Source organism: Entelurus aequoreus, linkage group LG16, assembly GCF_033978785.1.
Source record: "Entelurus aequoreus isolate RoL-2023_Sb linkage group LG16, RoL_Eaeq_v1.1, whole genome shotgun sequence".
In the NCBI taxonomy this organism is placed as follows: domain Eukaryota; kingdom Metazoa; phylum Chordata; class Actinopteri; order Syngnathiformes; family Syngnathidae; genus Entelurus; species Entelurus aequoreus.
Window position 1 is genome coordinate 21,575,951 of NC_084746.1, and position 26,795 is coordinate 21,602,745.

The window sequence follows — 26,795 nt, forward strand, 5'->3', positions numbered from 1 at the left end:
ATACCTGCCATTGAAAAACACTAACCTCCATCCATCCATCCATCTTCTTCCGCTTATCAGAGGTTGGGTCGCGGGGGCAGCAGCCTAAGCAGGGAAGCCCAGACTTCCCTTTCCCCAGCCACTTCGTCCAGCTCCTCCCGGGGGATCCCGAGGCGTTCCCAGGCCAGCCGGGAGACATAGTCTTCCCAACGTGTCCTGGGTCTTCCCCGTGGCCTCCTACCGGTCGGACGGGCCCGAAACACCTCCCTAGGGAGGCGTTCGGGTGGCATCCTGACCAGATGCCCGAACCACCTCATCTGGCTCCTCTCGATGTGGAGGAGCAGTGGCTTTACTTTGAGCTCCCCCCGGATGGCAGGGCTTCTCACCCTATCTCTAAGGGAGAGCCCCGCCACCCGGCGGAGGAAACTCATTTCGGCCGCTTGTACCCGTGATCTTGTCCTTTCGGTCATAACCCAAAGCTCATGACCATAGGTGAGGATGGGAACGTAGATCGACCGGTAAATTGAGAGCTTTGCCTTCCGGCTCAGCTCCTTCTTCACCACAACGGATCGATATTCTTCACCACAACGGATCGATACAGCGCCCGCATTACTGTAGACGCCGCACCGATCCGCCTGTCGATCTCACGATCCACTCTTCCCTCACTCGTGAACAAGACTCCAAGGTACTTGAACTCCTCCACTTGGGGCAGGGTCTCCTCCGCAACCCGGAGATGGCACTCCACCCTTTTCCGGGCGAGAACCATGGACTCTGACTTGGAGGTGCTGATTCTCATCCCAGTCGCTTCACACTCAGCTGCGAACCGATCCAGTGAGAGCTGCAGATCCTGGCCAGATGAAGCCATCAGGACCACATCATCTGCAAAAAGCAGAGACCTAATCCTGCACTAACCTATTTATTATTTTTCATCTGGAATTGGTTTATTGCTACACTTTTCTTCAGGTCTCATCCCAAAAAACACCAGAGGTTTGTGTAGCCAAGATTAGGATTTAATATCACAAAAACGCAAGTGGTAACGAAAAATGGTTATACAGGCGGAAGATACCAGAATCACAAAAACTACAAAAAAAGGTGGTCTCTAGGGAAGGCTAGAAGGACTAAGCAAAATATAAGAATACAAAAAGCCCAAATACTAGCAGGCAGGAATACAAGAAACAGGGAGCTTAGTTGGTGTGGATAACGAGACAGGGCACAAGGGAAAGATCCCGAGACCACAGGTGTGTCTGGTCAGTCTAAGAAGGGTGAAGATGATTAAAACCAGGTGCACTCAGTCACTCACGCCTTCCCCTAGAAACGATGGCAAATAGAGAGAAAAGAGACAATAGCAGGGGATAAATACTGCTAAAAAAGGCCACCAAAAAAAAAAAAAAGTGACTATACCTCTCCTCTTAACGAACGCCACCTAGCGGCTTACCCGGATTTTCAGGAAAGTGTTGATAGAACTCAAACAGAAGAGAATGATCGAGGATGAATGAACGGGATACCCAAAAACCATCTTCGGGGAACCCTTCCCCTTCTACCAGGTACTGGAAACTTCCCCTTCCTCCCACATCCAAAATAGCCTTGAACGTAAAAGCCGGATGGCCATCGATCAACCTCGGAAGAGGAGGAGGCGTCTTACATTGCGTAAAATCACAGGCTTTAGGAGGGAAACATGGAATACCGGGTGAATATTGAGGGACTCTGGAAGCTGGAGCTGGACTGCATTGGGACAGGTGATGCGCACAACCGGGAATGAACCAATGAACTGGGTTTGTAGGTTCTAGGAGATTTGGTTGAAAAGGTAAATCCCTTGAAACTAGCCATATCTTCTGTCCTGGTTTGTAATTCGGTATATGACAACGGTGACGATTGGCCAGCCTCTGATTGTGTTTGGATGTGCGGGATAGTGTTTCCCACGTGTTGCGCCAAGCCAGACAGGCACAGAAAAGATGGGTAGTCACAGATGGCAGGCAGACTCCACCTCCGATGATGAAAACGCGGGAGGTTGGAATCCATAAGCAGCGTGGCATGGAGAACATCCAGTGGCGGAGCTGATGACTGTATTCTGGGCATACTCAATCTAGGGTAGGTTTAAGGACTAGGAGGCAAGCACACAGTGGATGGAGTCCTCCACATCTTGGTTAGCTCGCTCTGTCTGGTCGTTACGTTTGCGGATGGTTACCCAGAAGATAAACAGGCAGACGCACCCAGGGCTTTACAGAATTTTTTCCAAACTGGAGAGGAGAACCGGGGACTCGTGTCGGAGACTACATCAATAGAGATGCTGTGAAGCCTAAACACATGTTGAACCAGGAGGTCAGCAGTCTCTAAGGCGGAAGGAAGCTTGAGTAGGGCAGCAAAGTGTACCATCTTTGAAAAACGATCAACCAGGGTGAGAATTACTTTGTTACAACTCGAAGAAGAAAGCCAAGAGATTAAGTCCAGTCCAACATCGGAAGTGGTTGTAAATGTCCCACCCGTGCTTGATGAGACGACAAATCCATTGACATTTATTCTCATGGACATCCAGCAAAACCGCTGCAACAACAGGAAAATAGTTATATTAATTTCTGAGTGGCTGTCCATTCTGGAGCTTTGGGCCCAGGACAATGCCCTGGATCGAAGTTCGGGCCCAATAAACAGTTGACCAGTGGGACAAGCAGCAGGAGCAGGTGAGTTCTTGGGTGCCTCTTCCACCTCCCTTTCCACATCCCACCGGAGGCTCCCAAAGATCCGGGATGTAGGAATAATTGGTTCCGTGATCTGGTGATCCTAGGCAAACCTCAGAGAGTAGTTAAACCGGGACAGGAATAACAGCCACCTTGCTTGTCTGGGATTGAGCTTCTGTGCGGACCACAGGCATGCCAGGTTCTTGTTATCGGTGAAAATGGTGAAGGTATGTTGTGAGTCCTCCAAGGGATGCCGCCACTCCTGCAAGGCCAACACGGCGGTCAGAAGTTCTCTATTCCCAGCATCCTAACCTTCAGCCAGAGTCAGGCGGCGAGAGAAGAAGGCACAGGGGTGAAGTTTGCCTCTGGAGGTATCACGCTGAGAGAGGAAGGCCCCTATGTTGATATCGGAAGCATCGACCTCGACCAAAAAAACGTACCAGTGAGACTGGGATGAGTAAAAACAGGAGCAGATGTAAACAGCCTCTGGGGATTGTCTCACACAGTGTTAACTTTAGAGGTCAAGTCAAAAAGAATCTTGGATAAGGTAAGCTTTGTAAGTGGGAGAGCTACTCGGTAATAATCACAAAAGGACCGGCAATAGAATTGAGCAAAACCTAGGAACCTTTGAAGTAATTTCCTAAGAGTAGGAGATGGCTAGTCTAGCACCGCCTTGACTTTAGCCGGGTCGTGTCTGGGTCTACCCTGCTCCACAATAAACCCCGAAAAAGGCATAGAGGAAGTGTGAAAAGCACACTTCTCTGCTTTCACAAACAGCCAGTTCTCTTAATATGTTCTTTGAGCGAGTGGGACAAAATCAGAATGTCGGAAAGACATATAAAAATGAACCAATCTAGCATGTTGCAAAGCATGTCATTTATGAGGCTTTGGAAAGCTGCAAGAGCATTACTCAGTCCGAATTACTCATGTTCAAAATGTCCCATTGGGGTGTTAAACAGGAATGGATTTGAACGAGATGATAGGCATTACAGAGGTTTAACTTGGTGAAATATTCGGCTTGATAAACGGAACTAAAAACAGAGTCGAATAGGGTACTAGGTTAGTTTTTGACAGTGATATCGTTCAACACCCGGTAGTCAATACAGGGTAGCGATATTGACAGAAGGGGAGATATGGGGATTGGCTGATCTAAGTAACTGACAGTGGAAAAATCACACTCCAGTTATAAATATTGAGCTTCTCACAATCTATATGGATTGTGTCTAACCAGCTACTGTAAGTCCCACAACCACAGTAGCCGTGCAGGACGGCATAACAAATAAAATCAGCATTCCTCTACATGATTACCAGATACACAAAGAGTAAGAGGTGCAGTTTAACAAGCAACATGTGCAAGATGGCGCCCCTTTAATAAATGTACAACACTAGGGCCTTCTAATATGGAAAGCCTTAACTTGACCTTTGTCCATTAAACAATCATCTGCCCCAGAGTCAATGAAAGTCAAAAGATCAAGTTCATTATTGGACCAGGAAAGTGTAGCTGGAAGCTAAAGTCGCTGTGGTGCAGGAATAGGGGAGGCTAGCGAAGCAGGAAGAGCCAACAACGATGCACCGTCGTTGGAAGTTGATGTAGGCCCCAAGTCATGTCATGCTGGTACCCTTGTCGAATAGGACACTTTGAAGTGATGTGACCAACCTAGCCGCAGTACAAGCAGAGGTTAAGCCGCAGGCGTCGACTCCGCTCGTCTAAAAAGGGCTGCCCCCCACCCAGCTGGTGATGTTGATCCTCCTCCTGTTCCTCCAGCCTATTCTCGGTGTGGACCGCAATGGCGATGAGCTCATCAATGTCCACTGTGGGTGTTGATCAATACCATGTGGCGTCGTATCCGGTCGTTGAGCCTCTAGTTAGCAGCATCCAGTAGGGCAGCAGAATTCCAATCGCTCTTGGCAGCAAAGGTGCAGAATTGGATGGTGAAGTCCAATACATATAGAGGCATGGTTCGCAGACGGAGGTATATTTGGGTCGATCCAAAAGTACGTAATTGGAAAAGTTTGCAAATAGAGGGGTTTGTAAAGCGAGGTTCCACTGTAAATGCAGACAAACGTTTTAAATTAGATTTTTCTCTAAGGTTATATTTCTCCTCCTTTGTTGAGAATAATTGTTGTACATTTGTTGGTAGCAGGTTATAGTTTGCACTGTACATAATTTTAGCTGTTTGCAAATCCATTAAATCATTGGAATTAAATAATTTTGATTCAATATATAAAGGGTTAGAATTTCACTATCTCCAACATTATGTATTGTTCCAACTTACCTTTTTTGTAACACTGTGTACTTTTGGAGTTATCTATAGTTATTTCCGCACAGTTCTACATAATTACTCAGATATTGTGACACTAGCTTGCAGTAGAGAATATTGTGTGCTTATTTGAGCACATTTAAATGTTAACTGACTGTCCAGCTTTGCATGTAAACAAGCCGCAGGACTGCTTTTATTGGAAATGATATCACACATCTTATGTCCAAGTACGTACATGTAATCAAATGTTTTGATTGTATCGGACTGATGTCCAATATGAATATCAGATCAGGACACCCCTACTGTATTCAGTGGTAGTTAAGTTGTTGCCAGTAAATTGGTTGTGCGTTACCTGCTTTATAGTTTTCTGAGTTGTTATTTCTACATATTTATTACATGTTAGATTTTTTTGTGGCATAAATTTCAGTGTTGTATTTACTTGATTTTGCTTTGTTGTTATGTGGTACATGGTCATATCGTGTCTTTGAATCTGCTTATAACGTAACATACTTACATTGTCTAATGTTGCCCAATGTTCTCAGGTTGTCAACATAAGCGTGTTCCACTGTATTATTCCCTTGAATTCACTAATCACAACCAACGTTCCCTCTAAGGTGCGCGCCTGCGCAATTGCGCACTGCTCACGCGTCCTCTGCGCACAGCAAATTAATGCCGTGCAGAAAATCAAAGATCCCATCTGAACTTTAAACAAAATAAACACATTACAATTTATTCTGTATGATTTTGCAATGCAACCATATGAGTGACAAGTGACAACAAGAGTGGCCCCAATGAATGAAACAATCTTTGTCAACACAGTTCAATTATCGTCTGTCGAGACACTTTACGGACAGGAATTCCATCAATCACTTTATTGAGCAAAACCGTTTGTAACCACACCAAAAACACGAGTAAAAAAAACTTTGATCTATAAAAACTGGTAATTTTCTGCCATACAAACCAGGCTTAAGCCAACTTTGTCATCCGTCGTTTCAACAGAAGCCTCTCGCTCTATCTCACCTGCACCAACACACGCACTCATGGCACTTAGCCAGTGTTGCGTTTATGGCCACACAAAAAGTCGGACAACCCCAATGCCACACAATGTGTAAATGCCAGGTTGTAATACTGACTCCTCAATCAGATGTGTGCTTATTTTACTGCCATTTATTAAGAATGTTAATCTAAGGATATTATTCATGAAATATTGTCACTAGATTTCATAAATGCTAATAAAAAGATGTATTTTACAGGAACTAAATGTAATCTTTGAAAGGGGTAACATTTCTTTTAAAGGCAGGACCCACAGCCAGACATACAATACTAGCACAAAGGTCATGTTTTTTTGTTATTGTCATTGTAAGAGGGCAAAATCACTTATATCAGAAAATTATTTTAATAAAACATTTAAATTGTTATGATGTCAGGTTTGGGACAGGTGTGACGCTGGTGTGGCCAGAGTGTGCACGTCTGATGTTGCTCGCATGTGCTCCACTGAATGCTCAGGGAGTGTGTGCGTTTGCTCTCAAACATTAAAAATTAGAGGGAATATTGATCACAACATCAAACAGTGGCTGTTCAAAGCAATGTCACACATTAAAAATGATTTTCCAGTTTAAGTTTGCTATTGTCAACCTCTCCTACCTCTTTAGCATCTTTGATCTTGGCGAGGAAGGTCTGCAGCTCCAGTGTCTCTACAAACAGAGCTCTGCATACCGCCTGGTAGTGATCCGCAGCCAAGCTGGGGTTGACCAGCCGAGACGCACAAATCATCATGACTTGGCGGAAGGTAGACACCAGCCTGATGCCAGAGTTATCTTCATCCTCCTCTTCCTGGCCACTGTACCCCTCATCAGACGTTGAGTTCCCAGGGTAGCAGTCCAACTCTCTGTCACCGTCTCCTCCTGCCATGCCTTCTATAAGGCACTCAAGTTGCGGGTTTAGCTCCCGCTCCTCACTGTCATTCAGCCCCCAGTCCAGGGCACGATAGATGGCAACACCGAGCGACTGGACCAGCTGCACAAAAAGATTGAAAGACAGAAATGAAGAAAGTCACCCAGACAGAAGAGGGAAGGTGATGTGCGTCTTGTAAATAAATTGATTGTAAGTTCAGGTCGTAAATGTGTTCCGACTAAATGGTTACACTCATCGCCACGTTTTTAAGGCAGAGAAATTAAGTTTGCTTTGCTTACCCGTCGTTCTGGATTCCATGAAAAGCAGTCAGCTTCATCTGAAAGACACACAATAAAAACAACTTTAATGAGGTCTGGTGATTGAAAAGTATATATACATACAACATAATACACTCGATAGAATACAGGGTTTAGACTTAGACTTAGACTTCATTTTAATGTCATTCAAATTTGAACTTTGCAGTACAGATAAGAACGAAATTTCGTTGCATTAGCTCATGGTAGTGCAGGATAAAAGAGCAATAAGGTGCAGATATAAATAAATATATTACTGTACAGATAAATATATTGCACTTTTGCATATGCATCCACGTTTATGGATTTTTGTGATATTGTCTTTATATTCCAGCGAGTTAATCCATTTTTGGGGGGAATTGAGGGGATTATTTTAATGCGTTCAAGAATCTTACTGCCTGAGGGAAGAAGCTGTTACAGAACCTGGAGGTTCTGCTACAGAGGCTGCGGAACCTCTTTCTAGAGTCTAGCAGTGAAAACAGCCCTTGGTGGGGGTGGGAGGAGTCTTTGCAGATTTTCTGAGCCCTGGTCAGGTAGCGGCTTTTTGCGATCTCCTGGATAGGAGGAAGAGAAGTCCTGATGATCTTTTCCGCCGTCCTCACCACTCTCTGCAGAGACTTCCTGTCTGAGCTCTGAGGCACTGCAGGCTCCAGTCCAGACAGAGATGGTGTTGGTCAGCAGGCTCTCTATAGTGCCTCTGTAGAATGTGGTGAGAATGGGGGGATGGAGCTGTGCTCTTTTCATCCGACGCAAAAAAATGCATGCGCTGCTGAGCTCTTTTTACAAGAGCCGGCGCTTTTATGACCAGGTCATATTGTCAGTTATCTGCACCCCCAGGAACTTGGTGCTGCTTACCATCTCCATTACCGTTTCCCCCAGATTGCCAATATACTTGTGGCGGTGGAGGCGTGGCTAGAGGGAGTGTGGTCAATATGACATCATATAATTTTGCTTAACTGTCAATGATGCATATATTTCATTTTAAAAAGCCCAAAAAATGCATTCATATATTTTGAAAAATGACATATCTGTGTTCTGGTGCCTCCTGCTGGTGTTGTGTGTCCCCTGTGCCTTTTCAGGTTTTTTTCAGTTGCCATGGTTCCCAGGGGAAGGCTGGAGTGACGAGGACAGTAGTTGTCAATCACCCTTTGCCTATTTAGTCTCATCTCATGCACCTGTTGGTGCAGAATATTTCCATGTTGTTCCTACACATTACTCCGCACCAACTCAGCTTGCTTCCAGTCCTGCTTGTTGAGTTCATTTTTGTTTCTGTAAGTTTTTGTATTTTGAGTGTTCAGTCATTCTGTTTTCCCCTTCAATCAATCAATCAATGTTTATTTATATAGCCCTAAATCACAAGTGTCTCAAAGGGCTGTACAAGCCACAACGACATCCTCGGTACAGAGCCCACATACGGGCAAGGAAAAACTCACCCCAGTGGGACGTCGGTGAATGACTATGAGAAACCTTGGAGAGGACCGCATATGTGGGTAACCCCCCCCCTCTAGGGGAGACCGAAAGCAACGGATGTCGAGTGGGTCTAACATAACATTGTGAAAGTCCAGTCCACAGTGGATCCAACACATCAGCGGGAGTCCAGTCCACAGCGGGGCCAACAGGAAACCATCCCGAGCGGAGACGGGTCAGCAGCGCAGAGATGTCCCCAACCGATGCACAGGCTAGTGGTCCACCCGGGGTCCCGGCTCTGGACAGCCAGCACTTCATCCATGGCCACCGGACCTATGCAACTCCCCCTCGCAAGGGACAGGGGAGAAGAGGAGAGAAGAAAAGAAACGGCAGATCAACTGGTCTAAAAAAGGGGGGGTCTATTTAAAGGCTAGATTATACAAATGAGTTTTAAGATGGGACTTAAATGCTTCTACTGAGGTAGCATCTCTAACTGTTACCGGGAGGGCATTCCAGAGTACTGGAGCCCGAATAGAAAACGCTCTATAGCCCGCAGACTTTTTTTTGGCTCTGGGAATCACTAATAAGCCGGAGTTCTTTGAACGCAGATTTCTTGTCGGGACATATGGTACAATACAATCGGCGAGATAGGCTGGAGCTAAACCGTGTAATATTTTATACGTAAGTAGTAAAACCTTAAAGTCGCATCTTAAGTGCACAGGAAGCCAGTGCAAGTGAGCCAGTATAGGCGTAATATGATCAAACTTTCTTGTTTTTGTCAAAAGCCTTGCAGCCGCATTTTGTACCAACTGTAATCTTTTAATGCTAGACATAGGGAGGCCCGAAAATAATACGTTACAGTAATCGAGACGAGACGTAACGAACGCATGAATAATGATCTCAGCGTCGCTAGTGGACAAGATGGAACGAATTTTAGCGATATTACGGAGATGAAAGAAGGCCGTTTTAGTAACACTCTTAATGTGTGACTCAAACGAGAGAGTTGGGTCGAAGATAATACCCAGATTCTTTACCGAGTCTCCTTGTTTAATTGTTTGGTTGTCAAATGTTAAGGTGGTATTATTAAATAGATGTTGGTGTCTAGCAGGACCGATAATCAGCATTTCCGTTTTCTTAGCGTTGAGTTGCAAAAAGTTAGCGGACATCCATTGTTTAATTTCATTAAGACACGCCTCCAGCTGACTACAGTCCGGCGTGTTGGTCAGCTTTAGGGGCATGTAGAGTTGAGTGTCATCAGCATAACAGTGAAAGCTAACACCGTACTTGCGTATGATGTCACCTAGCGGCAGCATGTAAATACTAAAGAGTGCAGGGCCAAGAACTGAACCCTGGGGAACTCCGCACGTTACCTTGACATAGTCCGAGGTCACATTGTTATGGGAGACGCACTGCATCCTGTCAGTAAGATAAGAGTTAAACCAAGACAAGGCTAAGTCTGACATACCAATACGTGTTTTGATACGCTCTAATAAAATATTATGATCGACGGTATCGAAAGCGGCGCTAAGATCAAGAAGCAGCAACATAGATGACGCATCAGAATCCATCGTTAGCAATAGATCATTAGTCATTTTTGCGAGGGCTGTCTCCGTAGAGTGATTTGCCCTGAAACCGGATTGAAAAGGTTCACAGAGATTGTTAGTCACTAAGTGTTCATTTAGCTGCTGTGCAACAGTTTTTTCGAGAATTTTGGAAATAAACGGAAGGTGGGAGACCGGTCGGTAGTTTACCATGAGGTCAGGATCGAGGTTAGGTCTTTTGAGCAGAGGATGAATAACCGCTTTTTTGAATGCTAGGGGAACAGTGCCGGAGGAAAGTGATAAGTTTATAATATTTAACACTGATGGACCTAATAATACAAACAGTTCCTTGATAAGTTTCCCAGGAAGTGGGTCAAGTAAACATGTTGTTTGTTTTATCCCACTTACACGCTGTAATAATTCCTCTAATGTTATTTCATCAAAAATAGAGAGACTATTTTGGAGGGCAGTGTCCGTCGTATATACAGTCGTATTTGTGTTAATAGAGCCCAGTTGTAGCTGGGATGCGTTGTCTTTAATCTCCTTTCTAATGAGTTCAATTTTCTTATTAAAGAAATTCATAAAATCATCTGCCGAGTGGGTGGAGCTACTGGGAGGAGTCCCTTGTTGGGTTAGCGATGCTACTGTACTAAACAGAAATTTAGGATCGTTTTTGTTGAGGCGGATGAGATTTGAGTAGTATTTAGCTTTAGCTAAGGTAAGCATGCGTTTATAAGTTATTAAACTATCACTCCATGCTTGATGGAAAACCTCAAGTTTAGTCGCGCGCCATTTGCGTTCCAGTTTTCTACATGATAATTTATGAGCTCTAATTTCTTCTGTAAACCATGGGGTGCGCCTTTTAGGGGCCCTTTTTTGCTTTAGCGGTGCTATACTATCAATAATTTCGCGCAAGGCATCGTCAAAGTTGTTAGTGAGTTTATCAATAAAGCCGACATAATTTGGGAATGGTGCTATTACCGAAGGCAGTAGGTCAGCAAGAGTCATCGTTGTGGCAGCATTAATGTTGCGGCCGCTATAGCAGTTATTATTATTATTAGCTTGTTGACAAAGAGTCAAAACTTCAAATTTTATAAGGTAATGATCGGACATTACTTTAGTATATGGAAGTATCATAACTTTGGAGGTGGTGACACCCCTGACAAGCACTAGATCTATTGTATTACCGTTGCGATGCGTGGGTTCATGTATTATTTGTGTAAGACCACAGCTATCAATTATGGTTTGGAGCGCCACGCACTGAGGGTCCGATGGGGTATTCATATGGATATTAAAGTCCCCCATTATGATTATATTGTCGGCGTGCGTCACTAGATCAGCAACGAACTCTGAGAATTCACTGATAAAGTCCGAATAGGGCCCAGGGGGGCGGTAGATAACAGCCAGGTCGAGAGGTAGCGGTGTGACAGACCTCATAGTAAGCACCTCAAACGATTTATATTTATTATTTAGGTTAGGGGTAAGGTTGAAATTTTCATTGTATATTAGTGCGACACCCCCTCCCCTTTTAAGAGGGCGGGCAACATGCGCATTCGTATAGTTAGGAGGAGATGCCTCATTGAGCGCAAAAAATTCGTCCGGTTTGAGCCAGGTTTCGCTAAGACCAATGACGTTAAGATTGTTGTCTCTAATGACCTCATTAACCAATAACGCCTTGGGAGACAATGATCTTATGTTTAAAAAGCCCATATTATAGGTATTGGGCTGTTTTGACGAGTTTTTGTTGAGATTATCCGTAGTGGCAATATTAACAATGTTGCGTTTATTATGCGTAGTGCACTTTAAATAGTTTCGACCATATCTAGGAATTGATATGACGGGAATTTTCCGATTGTTTGCTTGGTGCTGCAATAGACTGGACATATCATAATTTGCCACCTCAGTAGAATGCATGTCCACCTCTGACACAGACACAACAGAAAAAACATTATGTGAATTGTGTATTATTCTAAGAGAATTGCTATGCGTGCATGGATTATCCAGCCTGGCGCTGGCTAGTTCTAGCTTAACTGACTCCTCACCCGGACTAACAGACATTGTAATTGCCTGTGACCGGGCTTGCTCTAGTGTAGTCAGTCAAGTGAGACTTAAATAGTAGTCTATGTTTCTAGACAGGATGATGGCGCCTTCCTGGTTAGGGTGAAGGCCGTCTCTCATCAGCAAGCCTGGTTTGCCCCAGAAAGAGGGCCAGTTATCAATAAACGTTAGTCCCTGCGTCCTACAGTAGCTAGCCAACCACTTGTTAAGCGAGACTAATCTGCTATATCTCTCATCATTGCCTCTCGCAGGCAGGGGGCCAGAGACAATTACTCGATGCCTGGACATCTTTCTGGCGAGATCACAAGTCCTGGCTATGTTTCTCTTTGTAATCTCTGACTGTCTCATTCTAGTGTCATTGGAGCCAACGTGTACAACTATATTCGCATAATTAGTGGTGCGATTAGCCTGACGTACGTGTTTACTAGGCCTGTTGCAAGTTAGCTCCCTAAGATTAGCTTCAATGTCAGGTGCTCTGGCCCCGGGGATACACTTTATTGTGGCTGGTTTGCTAAGCTTTATGTTTCGGGTGATGGAGTCCCCTATAACTAAGGTGTGGTGCCCGGTAGACTGGGGTGTAGGACTAGCTAAAGAGCTAAATCTATTATGCGTCTCAACCGGTACACCGTAGCTTGTAGGCCGCTTAGGACTGCTACAAGCTGGGCTAGTTAGCTCGCTACAGCTAACGCTAGCAGATGTGTCCGCAACATCTAAAGTTACGACATTACTCTGCTCTAACTGGCGGACACGGCCCTCTAGCAGAGCCAACCTCTCCGTGAGTATGGTGCAAGACGCGCAGGAAGCCATTACTCACAGTGTTTTCTGTCACCGAGTGAAGTTCCTGCTGTCCTCAGGGAAGTGGTCGCGGTGTAACAGGAGCATGAAGCAAACAAAGAAGTGATCTACTTTTGTTTGTTACTTGTATTATTTGTTCTATAACGTGTCACGTACTGTCTCCCGCCAGCGGCATTGTCTTTTGTTTTCCCACCTCCTAGCCTGTGTGGTTTGCAGGCTTTTATGATCCTTCCAGCCTTGGATAGGATAGGTGCTTTATTGTCATTGTATTTGCAACACAACAAAACCTAATAGAGCAATCCTCCTATACAGCAGCATCTTGGTTCAGGCAAGTCAGCAGTTAAAATAGTTATATGACAATGAACAGTAATATGGCAGTGCATAAATGAACAGTTAAGTGACAGGGTTTTTTTTCCGCACACTCTTAGCATTCTGCCGATGAGCTTCAAGAGGTAGTCACCTGAAATGATTTTCACTTCACAAGTGTGCTTGAAGCTCATTGAGAGAATGCCAAGAATGTGCAGAGCAGTAATCAAAGCAAAGGGTGGCTATTTTGAAGAAACTAGAATATAAAACATGTTTTCAGGTATTTCACTTTTTTTTGTTAAAGGCCTACTGAAATGATTTTTTTTTATTTAAACGGGGATAGCAGATCCATTCTATGTGTCATACTTAATCATTTCGCGATATTGCCATATTTTTGCTGAAAGGATTTAGTATAGAACAACGACAATAAAGTTCGCAACTTTTGGTCTCTGATTAAAAAAAGCCTTGCCCCTACCGGAAGTAGCGTGACGACACCGGAGGAAGGACTGCTCATATTTCCCCATTGTTTACACCAGCAGCGAAAGAGATTCGGACCGAGAAAGCGACGATTACCCCATTAATTTGAGCGAGGATGAAAGATTTGTGGATGAGGAACGTGAAAGTGAAGGACTAGCGTGCAGTGCAGAACGTATCTTTTTTCGCTCTGACCGTTACTTAGGTACAAGGGTTCATTGGATTCCACACTCTCTCCTTTTTCTATTGTGGATCACGGATTTGTATTTTAAACCACCTCAGATACTACATCCTCTTGAAAATGAGAGTCGAGAACGCGAAATGGACATTCACAGTGACTTTTATCTCCACGACAATACATCGACGAAACACTTTAGCTACGGAGCTAACGTGATAGCATCGTACTTAACTGCAAATAGAAACAAAATAAATAAACCCCTGACTGGAAGGACAGACAGAAGATCAACAATACTATTAAACCATGGACATGTATCTACACGGTTAATTCTTTCCAGGCTGGCGAAGGTTAACAATGCTGTTGCTAACGACGCCATTGAAGCTAACTTAGCAACCGGACCTCACAGAGCTATGATAAAAACATTAGCTATCCACCTACGCCAGCCAGCCCTCATCTGCTCATCAACACCCGTGCTCACCTGCGTTCCAGCGATTGACGGTGCGACGAAGGACTTCACCCGATCACAGATGCGGTCGGCGAGACGGAGGAAGTTAAGGTGAGTTCGGCGTCTGCTATCCATCTCTGTCCTCCTGGCTGTGTTGCTGTAGGCCGCCGCTAATACACCGATCCCACCTACAACTTTCTTCTTTGCAGTCTTCATTGTTCATTAAACAAATTGCAAAAGATTCACCAACACAGATGTCCAGAATACTGTGGAATTTTGAAATGAAAACAGAGCTTTTTTGTATTGTATTCAATGGGGTACCAATACTTCCGTATCAACCGTTTACGTCACGCGCATACGTCATCATACCTAGACGTTTTCAACCGGAAGTGTGGCGGGAAATTTAAAATTGCACTTTATAAGTTAACCCGGCCGTATTAGCAAGTGTTGCAATGTTAAGATTTCATCATTGATATATAAACTATCAGACTGCGTGGTCGGTAGTAGTGGGTTTCAGTAGGCCTTTAAGTACATAACTCCACATGTGTTCATTCATAGTTTTGATGCCTTCAATGACAATCTGCAATGTAAATAGTCATGAAAATAAAGAAAACGCATTGAATGAAGAGAAAGTGTGTCCAAACAATGTCATGGCTGTCTTGAGTTTCCGATAATTTCTACAACTCTTACTTTGTGATAGAGTGATTGGAGCACATACTTGTTGGTCACAAAAAACATTCATGAAGTTTGGTTCTTTTATGAATTTATTATGGGTCTACTGAAAATGTGACCAAATCTGCTGGGTCAAAAGTATACATACAGCAATGTTAATATTTGGTTACATGTCCCTTGGCAAGTTTCACTGCAATAAGGCGCTTTTGGTAGCCATTCACAAGCTTCTGGTTGAGTTTTTGACCACTCCTCTTGACAAAATTGGTTGGTATATATATATATATATATATATATATATATATATATATATATATATATATATATATATATATATATATATATATAGATTAATAATTAATTTTCTACCACTTGTCCTTAATAATTTTGACAAAATAAATGTATGATAAATGACACAATATGTTACTGCATACGTCAGCAGCTAAATTAGGAGCCTTTGTTTGCTTACCGTATTTTTCGGACTATAAGTCGCAGTTTTTTTCATAGTTTGGCCGGGGGTGCGACTTATACTCATGAGCAACTTATGTGTGAAATTATTAACACATTACCGTAAAATATCAAATAATATTATTTAGCTCATTCACGTAAGAGACTAGACGTATAAGATTTCATGGGATTTAGCTATTAGGAGTGACAGATTGTTTGGTAAATGTATAGCATGTTCTATATGTTATAGTTATTTGAATGACTCTTACCATAATATGTTACGTTAACATACCAGGCACGTTCTCAGTTGGTTATTTATGCGTCATATAACGTACACTTATTCAGCCTGTTGTTCACTATTCTTTATTTATTTTAAATTGCCTTTCAAATTTCTATTCTTGGTGTTGGGTTTTATCAAAAAAAATTCCCCAAAAAATGCGACTTATACTCCAGTGCGACTTATGTTTTTTCCCTTCTTTATTATGCATTTTCGGCCGGTGCAACTTATACTCCGGAGCGACTTATACTACCAAAAATACGGTACATATATACATACATACAGTATATATACATACATGCATACAGTATATACAGTGTATGTATACACATACATATATACAGTATATATACATACATGCATACAGTATATACAGTATATATATACACATACATATATATACACATACATGCATACAGTATATATACATACATGCATACAGTGTATATATACATATATACAGTATATATACATACATACAGACACATATATATATATACACACTAGGGATGTCCCGATCCGATATTTGGATCGGATCGGTCGCCGATATTTGCCAAAAAATGCGTATCGGCAAAGCATGGGAAAATGCCGATCCAGATCCAGTTTTAAAAAAAAACTCCGGTCCGTGTTTTCCAACGCACCAATTTAAATAATACATTCTACTTTTCTGCTGCTCCCTAATTTCCGTTCCGCATTTTCCAGCACACCTTCAACACATCCACAGGTCTGTGGATTCTCACGCAGTTGCTTTTAGCTGCTGGCATTACACGACAGGCTCTTCTCACTCTTTTCTGTGTCTCCCTCTCACAGACAGCAAGCGCACCTTCTTACATACGTCACATACTGTCACGTCATACGTCACATACGTATACGCCCTCGCCGAGCAGAGAGGTAGCAGCATGGCTAACGTTAGCTGTGATGCTAGCGCAGCCGTGCGAGCAACGTTCCCTCTAAGGTGCGCGCCTGTGCAATTGCGCACTGCTCAAGCGTCCTCTGCGCATAGCAGTTATATGCTACGCACAAAATTAAATAAAAAAATAAGCGCATAACAATTTTTGACACACGGACACGACACACAAAACAGTTTTTGTCATCATTATTCAAATATTGTAACGTCTGTCGAGACGCTTATCTCCATTCGGTGCCACACCATCAAAATGCCGAGGAAAAAATTTCCACATCAACACCGTATGAAAAAATTAGTGATTTTTTTTAGTTGTGATTTCCTTCTCTGCATGAAAGTTTAAAAGTAGCATATATTAATGCAGTATGAAGAAGAATGTTTTAATGTAGACATGCAAGCCTTGAAAGACAATTTTGAAAATCAAGACTACATTTCCTGCAAATGGGTGCATTTCTACCCTATATTTTAACTTTAGATTTATTCTCATATCAAACTCTTTGGCTGTCTTTTTGACACTTACATCCGGCGCCCCCCTCCGCACGCCGGATTATAAATAATGTAAATAATTCAATGTGATTATCTTGTGTGATGACTGTATTATGATGATAGTATATATCTGATAGTATATATCTGTATCATGAATCAATTTCTCTCGAGAGGGGCTGGACTCTCTTCCACTCTGGCGTTGCCGGCAGTGAGAGGCGACGGGCTGGGGTGGCAATTCTTGTTGCCCCCCGGCTCAGAGCCTGCATGTTGGAGTTCAACCCGGTGGACGAGAGGGTAGCTTCCCTCCGCCTTCGGGTGGGGGAACGGGTCCTGACTGTGGTTTGCGCTTACGCGCCAAACCGCAGCTCAGAGTACCCACCCTTTTTGGATTCGCTCGAGGGATTACTTGAGAGTGCTCCCCCGGGTGATTCCCTCGTTCTACTGGGGGACTTCAACGTTCATGTTGGCAGCGACAGTGAAACCTGGAGAGGCGTGATTGGGAAGAATGGCCGCCCGGATCTGAACCAGAGCTGTGTTTTGTTATGGGACTTTTGTGCCTGTCACAGATTGTCCATAACGAACACCATGTTCAAACATAAGGGTGTCCATATGTGCACTTGGCACCAGGACACCCTAGGCTGCAGTTCCATGATCGACTTTGTAGTAGTGTCGTCGGATTTGCGGCCTCATGTTTTGGACACTCGGGTAAAGAGAGGGGCGGAGCTTTCTACCGATCACCACCTGGTGGTGAGTTGGCTGCGATGGTGGGGAGGATGCCGGACAGACCTGGCAGGCCCAAACGCATTGTGAGGGTTTGCTGGGAACGTCTGTCAGAGTCTCCTGTCAGAGAGAGTTTCAATTCCCACCTCCGGAAGAACTTTGAACATGTCACGAGGGAGGTGCTGGACATTGAGTCCGAATGGACCATGTTCCGCGCCTCTATTGTCGAGGCGGCTGATTGGAGCTGTGGCCGCAAGGTAGTTGGTGCCTGTCGTGGCGGTAATACTAGAACCCGTTGGTGGACACCGGCGGTGAGGGATGCCGTCAAGCTGAAGAAGGAGTCCTATCGGGTTCTTTTGGCTCATAGGACTCCTGAGGCAGCGGACAGGTACCGACAGGCCAAGCGGTGTGGGGCTTCAGCGATCGCGGAGGCAAAAACTCGGACATGGGAGGAGTTCGGGGAAGCCATGGAAAACGACTTCCGGATGGCTTCAAAGCGATTCTGGACCACCATCCGCCGCCTCAGGAAGGGGAAGCATTGCACTATCAACACCGTGTATGGTGGGGATGGTGTTCTGCTGACCTCGACTGCGGATGTTGTGGATCGGTGGAGGGAATACTTTGAAGACCTCCTCAATCCCACCAACACGTCTTCCTATGAGGAAGCAGTGCCTGGGGAATCTGTGGTGGGCTCTCCTATTTCTGGGGCTGAGGTTGCTGAGGTAGTTAAAAAGCTCCTCGGTGGCAAGGCCCCGGGGGTGGATGAGAACCGCCCGGAGTTCCTTAAGGCTCTGGATGCTGTGGGGCTGTCTTGGTTGACAAGACTCTGCAGCATCGCGTGGACATCGGGGGCGGTACCTCTGGATTGGCAGACCGGGGTGGTGGTTCCTCTCTTTAAGAAGGGGAACTGGAGGGTGTGTTCTAACTATCGTGGGATCACACTCCTCAGCCTTCCCGGTAAGGTCTAGTCGGGTGTGCTGGAGAGGAGGCTACGCTGGATAGTCGAACCCCGGATTCAGGAGGAACAGTGTGGTTTTCGTCCTGGTCGTGGAACTGTGGACCAGCTCTATACTCTCGGCAGGGTCCTTGAGGGTGCATGGGAGTTTGCCCAACCAGTCTACATGTGTTTTGTGGACTTGGAGAAGGCATTCGACCGTGTCCCTCGGGAAATCCTGTGGGGAGTGCTCAGAGAGTATGGGGTATCGGACTGTCTAATTGTGGCGGTCCGCTCCCTGTATGATCAGTGCCAGAGTTTGGTCCGCATTGCCGGCAGTAAGTCGGACACGTTTCCAGTGAGGGTTGGACTCTGTCAAGGCTGCCCTTTGTCACCGATTCTGTTCATAACTTTTATGGACATAATTTCTAGGCGCAGTCAAGGCGTTGAGGGGATCTGGTTTGGTGGCTGCAGGATTAGGTCTCTGCTTTTTGCAGATGATGTGGTCCTGATGGCTTCATCTGGCCAGGATCTTCAGCTCTCGCTGGATCGGTTCGCAGCTGAGTGTGAAGCGACTGGGATGAGAATCAGCACCTCCAAGTCCGAGTCCATGGTTCTCGCCCGGAAAAGGGTGGAGTGCCATCTCCGGGTTGCGGAGGAGACCCTGCCCCAAGTGGAGGAGTTCAAGTACCTTGGAGTCCTATTCACGAGTGAGGGAAGAGTGGATCGTGAGATTGACAGGCGGATCGGTGCGGCGTCTTCAGTAATGCGGACGCTGTATCGATCCGTTGTGGTGAAGAAGGAGCTGAGCCGGAAGGCAAAGCTCTCAATTTACCGGTCGATCTACGTTCCCATCCTCACCTATGGTCATGAGCTTTGGGTTATGACCGAAAGGACAAGATCACGGGTACAAGCGGCCGAAATGAGTTTCCTCCGCCGGGTGGCGGGGCTCTCCCTTAGAGATAGGGTGAAAAGCTGTACCATCCGGGGGGGAGCTCAAAGTAAAGCCGCTGCTCCTCCACATCGAGAGGAGCCAGTTGAGGTGGTTCGGGCATCTGGTCAGGATGCCACCCGAACGCCTCCCTAGGGAGGTGTTTAGGGCACGTCCGACCGGTAGGAGGCCATGGGGAAGACCCAGGACACATTGGGAAGACTGTGTCTCCCGGCTGGCCTGGGAACGCCTCGGGATCCCCCGGGAAGAGCTGGACGAAGTGGCTGGGGAGAGGGAAGTCTGGGTTTCCCTGCTTAGGCTGCTGCCCCCGCGACCCGACCTCGCATAAGCGGAAGAAGATGGATGGATGGATGGATGAATCAATTTAAGTGGACCCCGACTTAAACAAGTTGAAAAACGTATTCGGGTGTTACCATTTAGTGGTCAATTGTTCGGAATATGTACTTCACTGTGCAACCTACTAATAAAAGTCTCAATCAATCAATCAAAACACATAGAATCATCATACTGCTGTGATAATATGCATCAAGTGTTCATTCAAGGCTAAGGCAAAATATTGAGATATATATCATGTATTGCAATATGGCCTTAAAATATCACATTAAAAAAAGGCCATATCGCCCAGCCCTAGTTCAATGATGCCATTTCTGTTTGTCATATATAATTTTGTCTATTTTGTGTTTATCCTTGAATAAACAGGTCAGTTTCTTGTTACCAACCATTGTGTATTATTCAAACTCCCCTAATTCAGCTGGCTAGTTGTTATCAAGAGTACTAAAACCCTTTTCAACATGATTCTGACAACTAAGTAGGCTAAATAACTTTAAACTTTAATACATGCTCGGATAGGCCAGTATCGGAAGTGCAAAAACAATATCGGATCGGATCGGAAGAGCAAAAACCTGGATCGGGACATCCCTAATACACACACACACACACACACACATACATAGATGTATATATACAAATAAACAGAGTGATTCAAAAAGAATATGCCAAAATCATCACATTTAATCAGTTCTAAAGCATTGTAATAATCTGATACAGGAGTTATCCAAGTTTTATTGTGTTACAATTTCACCGTTGTGGTCATCTAATCCTTTCGGCCCTGTTAAATTGTAGGAAGACCACGTGTTTATTTACCCTCAAAATGGCGACCCCTCAACAGAAGGCGTTTTGAGTGCTTAAGTTTGCGAAAACAAATGCTATTGCCACTGTGCAGCGTGCTTTTAGAACAGAATTTAGTGGTGGCTATATTGAGCACTTGTAAAGCATGAAATAAATACTCAAAGTTATGTATAAGCTAGGTTTTCTATTGTTTTTCATTTTTGAAATATTGAGTGATAATTTTGGCGTTCTGTATTCTTTTTGAATCCCCCTGTATATATATGCACACACAAACACTAAGTTATTTATGTGACGTAATCCAGATGGAACACAAAAACACAACTAATGCCTTTTTCACTGCAGCGTCTCCAAAACAATGTTCACAAGAAGACACGCTGAGTCAAGCTGAGCTTTATGAATTATGAATCATTAGGCAGCAATATAATATTCATTAACGCTGCAGACACTAGAATGTGAACAATATATGCTAGGTCTCTGCGTCCAAAGTGTATTGTAGTTTCTTGTACAATAAAATATATGTACTACTTGTCCAGGGTGTACCCCGCCTACCGCCCGAATGCAGCTGGGATAGGCTCCAGCACCCCCCGCAACCCCGAAAGGGACAAGCGGTAGTAAATGGATGGATAGTTTCCATCCATCCATCCATTTGTTACCGCTTGTCCCTCTTAGGGTCGCGGGCGGCTGCACTCGGGCAGAAAAGTCGATTAAAATCGATTATAAAAATAGTTGGCGATTAATTTTGTCATCGATTCGTTGGATCTATGCTATGCGCATGCGCAGATGCATTTATTTATTTTTTTCTTTTATAAACCTTTATTTATAAACTGCAACATGTACAAACAGCTGAGAAACAATAATCAAAATAAGTATGGTCAACACTGATAGACAACATTCACACACTAGTGCCAATTTAGTGTTGCCAATCAACCTATCCCGGAGTACCGGGAGGGAACCCACGCAGTCTCAGGGAGAACATGCAAACTCCACACAGAAAGACCCTGAGACCGGTGATCGAACCCAGGACCTTTGTATTGTGAGGCACACGCACTAACGCCTGTTACACCGTGCTGCAGAGTTTGTGTTTGTAAAATAGACATATGAGTGTGGTCAGCACTGCTGAAGAGGTTAGGTTTGTAGAGAAGACATAAGTGCTGTCCACATTGCTGCAGAGTTTGTGTTTGTAAAATAGACGTATGAGTGCTGCCAGCATTGTTGCAGAGGTTTGGTTAATAAATTAGATGTATGAGTGCTATCAGCACTGCTGCAGAGGTTCGGTTTGTAGAGGAGACGTATAAGTGCTGTCACTTTTTCGGCAGAGGTTATTTGTAAAGTAGATGTATGAGTGCTGCCGGCATTGCTGCAAAGTTTTTGTTTGTAAAATAGACGTATGAGTGCTGCCAGCATTGCTGCAGAAGTTATATTTGTAAACATAGACCAATAAGTGCTGCCAGCACTGCTGCAGAGGTTATTTTTACGAAATAGATGTATGAGTGTTGCCAGCATTGCTGCAGAGGATCGGTTTGTAAAAAAGACATTCAAGTGCTGTCAGCAGTGCTGCAGAGGTTGTGTTCGAAAATAGATGTATGAGTGCTGTCAGCATTGCTGCAGAGGTTTGGTTCATAAATTAGATGTATGAGTGCCGCCAGCATTGCTGCAGAGGATCGGTTTGTAAAAAAGACATACAAATGCTGTCAGGAGTGCTGCAAAGTGGTATTTGCAAAACGGATGTACAGTATGAGTGTTGTCATCAATGCCGCAGTTTGTAAAATAGACGTAGGAGTGCTTCCAACAATGTGTTAGAGGTTCGAGTCGTAAAATAGATGTATGAGTGCTGTCAGCATTGCTGCAGAGGTTGTTTGTAAAATAGATGTATGAGTGCTAACAGCAATGCTGCAGAGGTTGTGTGTTAAAAACAAACATTGGGTGCTGCTAGCATTGCTGCAAAGGTCCGGTTAGTAGAATAGATGTACGAGTGCTGCCAGTATTGCTGCAGAAGTTGTTTTGGTAAAATAGACACAAAGGTGCTGCAAGAATTACTGCAGAGGACTAGTTTGTAAAAAAAAGACGTATGATCATTGCCAGTATTGCAGCAGAAGTTATGTTAGTAAAATAAACTGACGAGTGCTGCCAACATTGCTGCAGAGGTTGTGTTTGTAGAATAGGCGTATGAGTGCAGCCAGTATTGTTTTAGAAGTTTGGTTCCTAAAATAGGAGAAATTAAAATGAATTACATTTTTCAAGTAATTTTCAGAAGCAGTTCGCAGGTTGGTGTTCCTGGCTAACATCTTATCTTTGGTGACTGCTCGCCGTCTGTTCGCTGTTGCGAAAAAGGCTAAGTATCGCTCTATCTGTGTGCTTTTAATTGTTCTACAGCTTTCTTTATCACTTCTCAAACATATTTAGTGGTACTATTTAACTTGCAAATCACCCGATCTCTGTCCCACCACCCTTTCCTCAGCTAGCTAGCTGCTAAGCTAGCGCGGAGAAAGGCAGCGCCGGTCAGTAGGAAGCTACTCCCGCAACCCGCAACCACTTCCCTGAGGACAGCAGGAACTTCACTCGGTGACAGAAAACACTGTGAGTAATGGCTTCCTGCGCGTCTTGCACCATACTCACGGAGAGGTTGGCTCTGCTAGAGGGCCGTGTCCGCCAGTTAGAGCAGAGTAATGTCGTAACTTTAGATGTTGCGGACACATCTGCTAGCGTTAGCTGTAGCGAGCTAACTAGCCCAGCTTGTAGCAGTCCTAAGCGGCCTACTAGCTACGGTGTACCGGTTGAGACGCATAATAGATTTAGCTCTTTAGCTAGTCCTACACCCCAGTCTACCGGGCACCACACCTTAGTCATAGGGGACTCCATCACCCGAAACATAAAGCTTAGCAAACCAGCCACAGTAAAGTGTATCCCCGGGGCCAGAGCACCTGACATTGAAGCTAATCTTAGGGAGCTAACTCGCAACAGGCCTAGTAAACACGTACGACAGGCTAATCGCACCACTAATTATGCGAATATAGTTGTACACGTTGGCTCCAATGACACTAGAATGAGACAGTCAGAGATTACAAAGAGAAACATAGCCAGGACTTGTGATCTCGCCAGAAAGATGTCCAGGCATCGAGTAATTGTCTCTGGCCCCCTGCCTGCGAGAGGCAATGATGAGAGATATAGCAGATTAGTCTCGCTTAACAAGTGGCTGGCTAGCTACTGTAGGCAACAGGGACTAACGTTTATCGATAACTGGCCCTCTTTCTGGGGCAAACCAGGCTTGCTGATGAGAGACGGCCTTCACCCTAACCAGGAAGGCGCCATCATCCTGTCTAGAAACATAGACTACTATTTAAGTCTCACTTGACTGACTACACTAGAGCAAGCCCGGTCACAGGCAATTACAATGTCTGTTAGTCCGGGTGAGGAGTCAGTTAAGCTAGAACTAGCCAGCGCCAGGCTGGATAATCCATGTACGCATAGCAATTCTCTTAGAATAAAACACAATTCACATAATGTTTTTTCTGTTGTGTCTGTGTCAGAGGTGGACATGCATTCTACTGAGGTGGCAAATTATGATATGTCCAGTCTATTGCAGCACCAAGCAAACAATCGGAAAATTCCCGTCATATCAATTCCTAGATATGGTCGAAACTATTTAAAGTGCACTACGCATAATAAACGCAACATTGTTAATATTGCCACTACGGATAATCTTAACAAAAACTCGTCAAAACAGCCCAATACCTATAATATGGGCTTTTTAAACATAAGATCATTGTCTCCCAAGGCGTTATTGGTTAATGAGGTCATTAGAGACAACAATCTTAACGTCATTGGTCTTAGCGAAACCTGGCTCAAACCAGACAAATTTTTTGCGCTCAATGAGGCATCTCCTCCTAACTATACGAATGCGCATGTTGCCCGTCCTCTTAAAAGGGGAGGGGGTGTCGCACTAATATACAATGAAAATTTCAACCTTACCCCTAACCTAAATAATAAATATAAATCGTTTGAGGTGCTTACTATGAGGTCGGTCACACCGCTACCTCTCCACCTGGCTGTTATCTACCGCCCCCCTGGGCCCTATTCGGACTTTATCAGTGAATTCTCAGAGTTCGTTGCTGATCTAGTGACGCACGCCGACAATATAATCATAATGGGGGACTTTAATATCCATATGAATACCCCATCGGACCCTCAGTGCGTGGCGCTCCAAACCATAATTGATAGCTGTGGTCTTACACAAATAATACATGAACCCACGCATCGCAACGGTAATACAATAGATCTAGTGCTTGTCAGGGGTGTCACCACCTCCAAAGTTATGATACTTCCATATACTAAAGTAATGTCCGATCATTACCTTATAAAATTTGAAGTTTTGACTCATTGTCAACAAGCTAATAATAATAATAACTGCTATAGCGGCCGCAACATTAATGCTGCCACAACGATGACTCTTGCTGACCTACTGCCTTCGGTAATGGCACCATTCCCAAATTATGTCGGCTCTATTGATAACCTCACTAACAACTTTGACGATGCCTTGCGCAAAATTATTGATAGTATAGCACCGCTAAAGCAAAAAAGGGCCCCTAAAAGGCGCACCCCATGGTTTACAGAAGAAATTAGAGCTCATAAATTATCATGTAGAAAACTGGAACGCAAATGGCGCGCGACTAAACTTGAGGTTTTCCATCAAGCATGGAGTGATAGTTTAATAACTTATAAACGCATGCTTACCTTAGCTAAAGCTAAATACTACTCAAATCTCATCCGCCTCAACAAAAACGATCCTAAATTTCTGTTTAGTACAGTAGCATCGCTAACCCAACAAGGGACTCCTCCCAGTAGCTCCACCCACTCGGCAGATGATTTTATGAATTTCTTTAATAAGAAAATTGAACTCATTAGAAAGGAGATTAAAGACAACGCATCCCAGCTACAACTGGGTTCTATTAACACAAATACGACTGTATATACGACGGACACTGCCCTCCAAAATAGTCTCTCTATTTTTGATGAAATAACATTAGATGAATTATTACAGCGTGTAAGTGGGATAAAACAAACAACATGTTTACTTGACCCACTTCCTGGGAAACTTATCAAGGAACTGTTTGTATTATTAGGTCCATCAGTGTTAAATATTATAAACTTATCACTTTCCTCCGGCACTGTTCCCCTAGCATTCAAAAAAGCGGTTATTCATCCTCTGCTCAAAAGACCTAACCTCGATCCTGACCTCATGGTAAACTACCGACCGGTCTCCCACCTTCCGTTTATTTCCAAAATTCTCGAAAAAATTGTTGCACAGCAGCTAAATGAACACTTAGTGACTAACAATCTCTGTGAACCTTTTCAATCCGGTTTCAGGGCAAATCACTCTACGGAGACAGCCCTCGCAAAAATGACTAATGATCTATTGCTAACGATGGATTCTGATGCGTCATCTATGTTGCTGCTTCTTGATCTTAGCGCCGCTTTCGATACCGTCGATCATAATATTTTATTAGAGCGTATCAAAACACGTGTTGGTATGTCAGACATAGCCTTGTCTTGGTTTAACTCTTATCTTACTGACAGGATGCAGTGCGTCTCCCATAACAATGTGACCTCGGACTATGTCAAGGTAACGTGCGGAGTTCCCCAGGGTTCGGTTCTTGGCCCTGCACTCTTTAGTATTTACATGCTGCCGCTGGGTGACATCATACGCAAGTACGGTGTTAGCTTTCACTGTTATGCTGATGACACTCAACTCTACATGCCCCTAAAGCTGACCAACACGCCGGACTGTAGTCAGCTGGAGGCGTGTCTTAATGAAATTAAACAATGGATGTCCGCTAACTTTTTGCAACTCAACGCTAAGAAAACGGAAATGCTGATTATCGGTCCTGCTAGACACCAACATCTATTTAATAATACCACCTTAACATTTGACAACCAAACAATTAAACAAGGCGACTC

The 26,795-nt window shown here is 44.2% G+C and overlaps 2 protein-coding genes across 5 annotated transcripts in view; both read right to left on the bottom strand.

The window, feature by feature from the left end:
• The window catches only part of spire2 (spire-type actin nucleation factor 2), a 100,648-nt gene that overhangs the window by 66,045 nt on the left and 7,808 nt on the right, over positions 1-26,795 (bottom strand). For all 4 annotated transcript variants that reach the window (XR_009821317.1, XR_009821318.1, XM_062022360.1 and 1 more), the window contains exons 2-3: positions 7,105-7,142; positions 6,557-6,928 (exon numbers count right to left, since the gene is read on the bottom strand). Coding sequence is in view for 2 of the 4 variants with exons in the window: in XM_062022360.1 (XP_061878344.1) it covers positions 6,557-6,928; positions 7,105-7,142 (410 nt within the window). In the remaining 2 variants the exon portion in view is untranslated. The remainder of the gene's footprint in view (positions 1-6,556; positions 6,929-7,104; positions 7,143-26,795) is intronic.
• The window catches only part of adat1 (adenosine deaminase tRNA specific 1), a 249,004-nt gene continuing 229,404 nt past the window's right edge, over positions 7,196-26,795 (bottom strand). Inside the window, exon 10 of the mRNA XM_062022362.1 lies at positions 7,196-8,859. Coding sequence (XP_061878346.1) covers positions 8,705-8,859 — 155 coding nt within the window. The 3' untranslated portion in view covers positions 7,196-8,704. The remainder of the gene's footprint in view (positions 8,860-26,795) is intronic.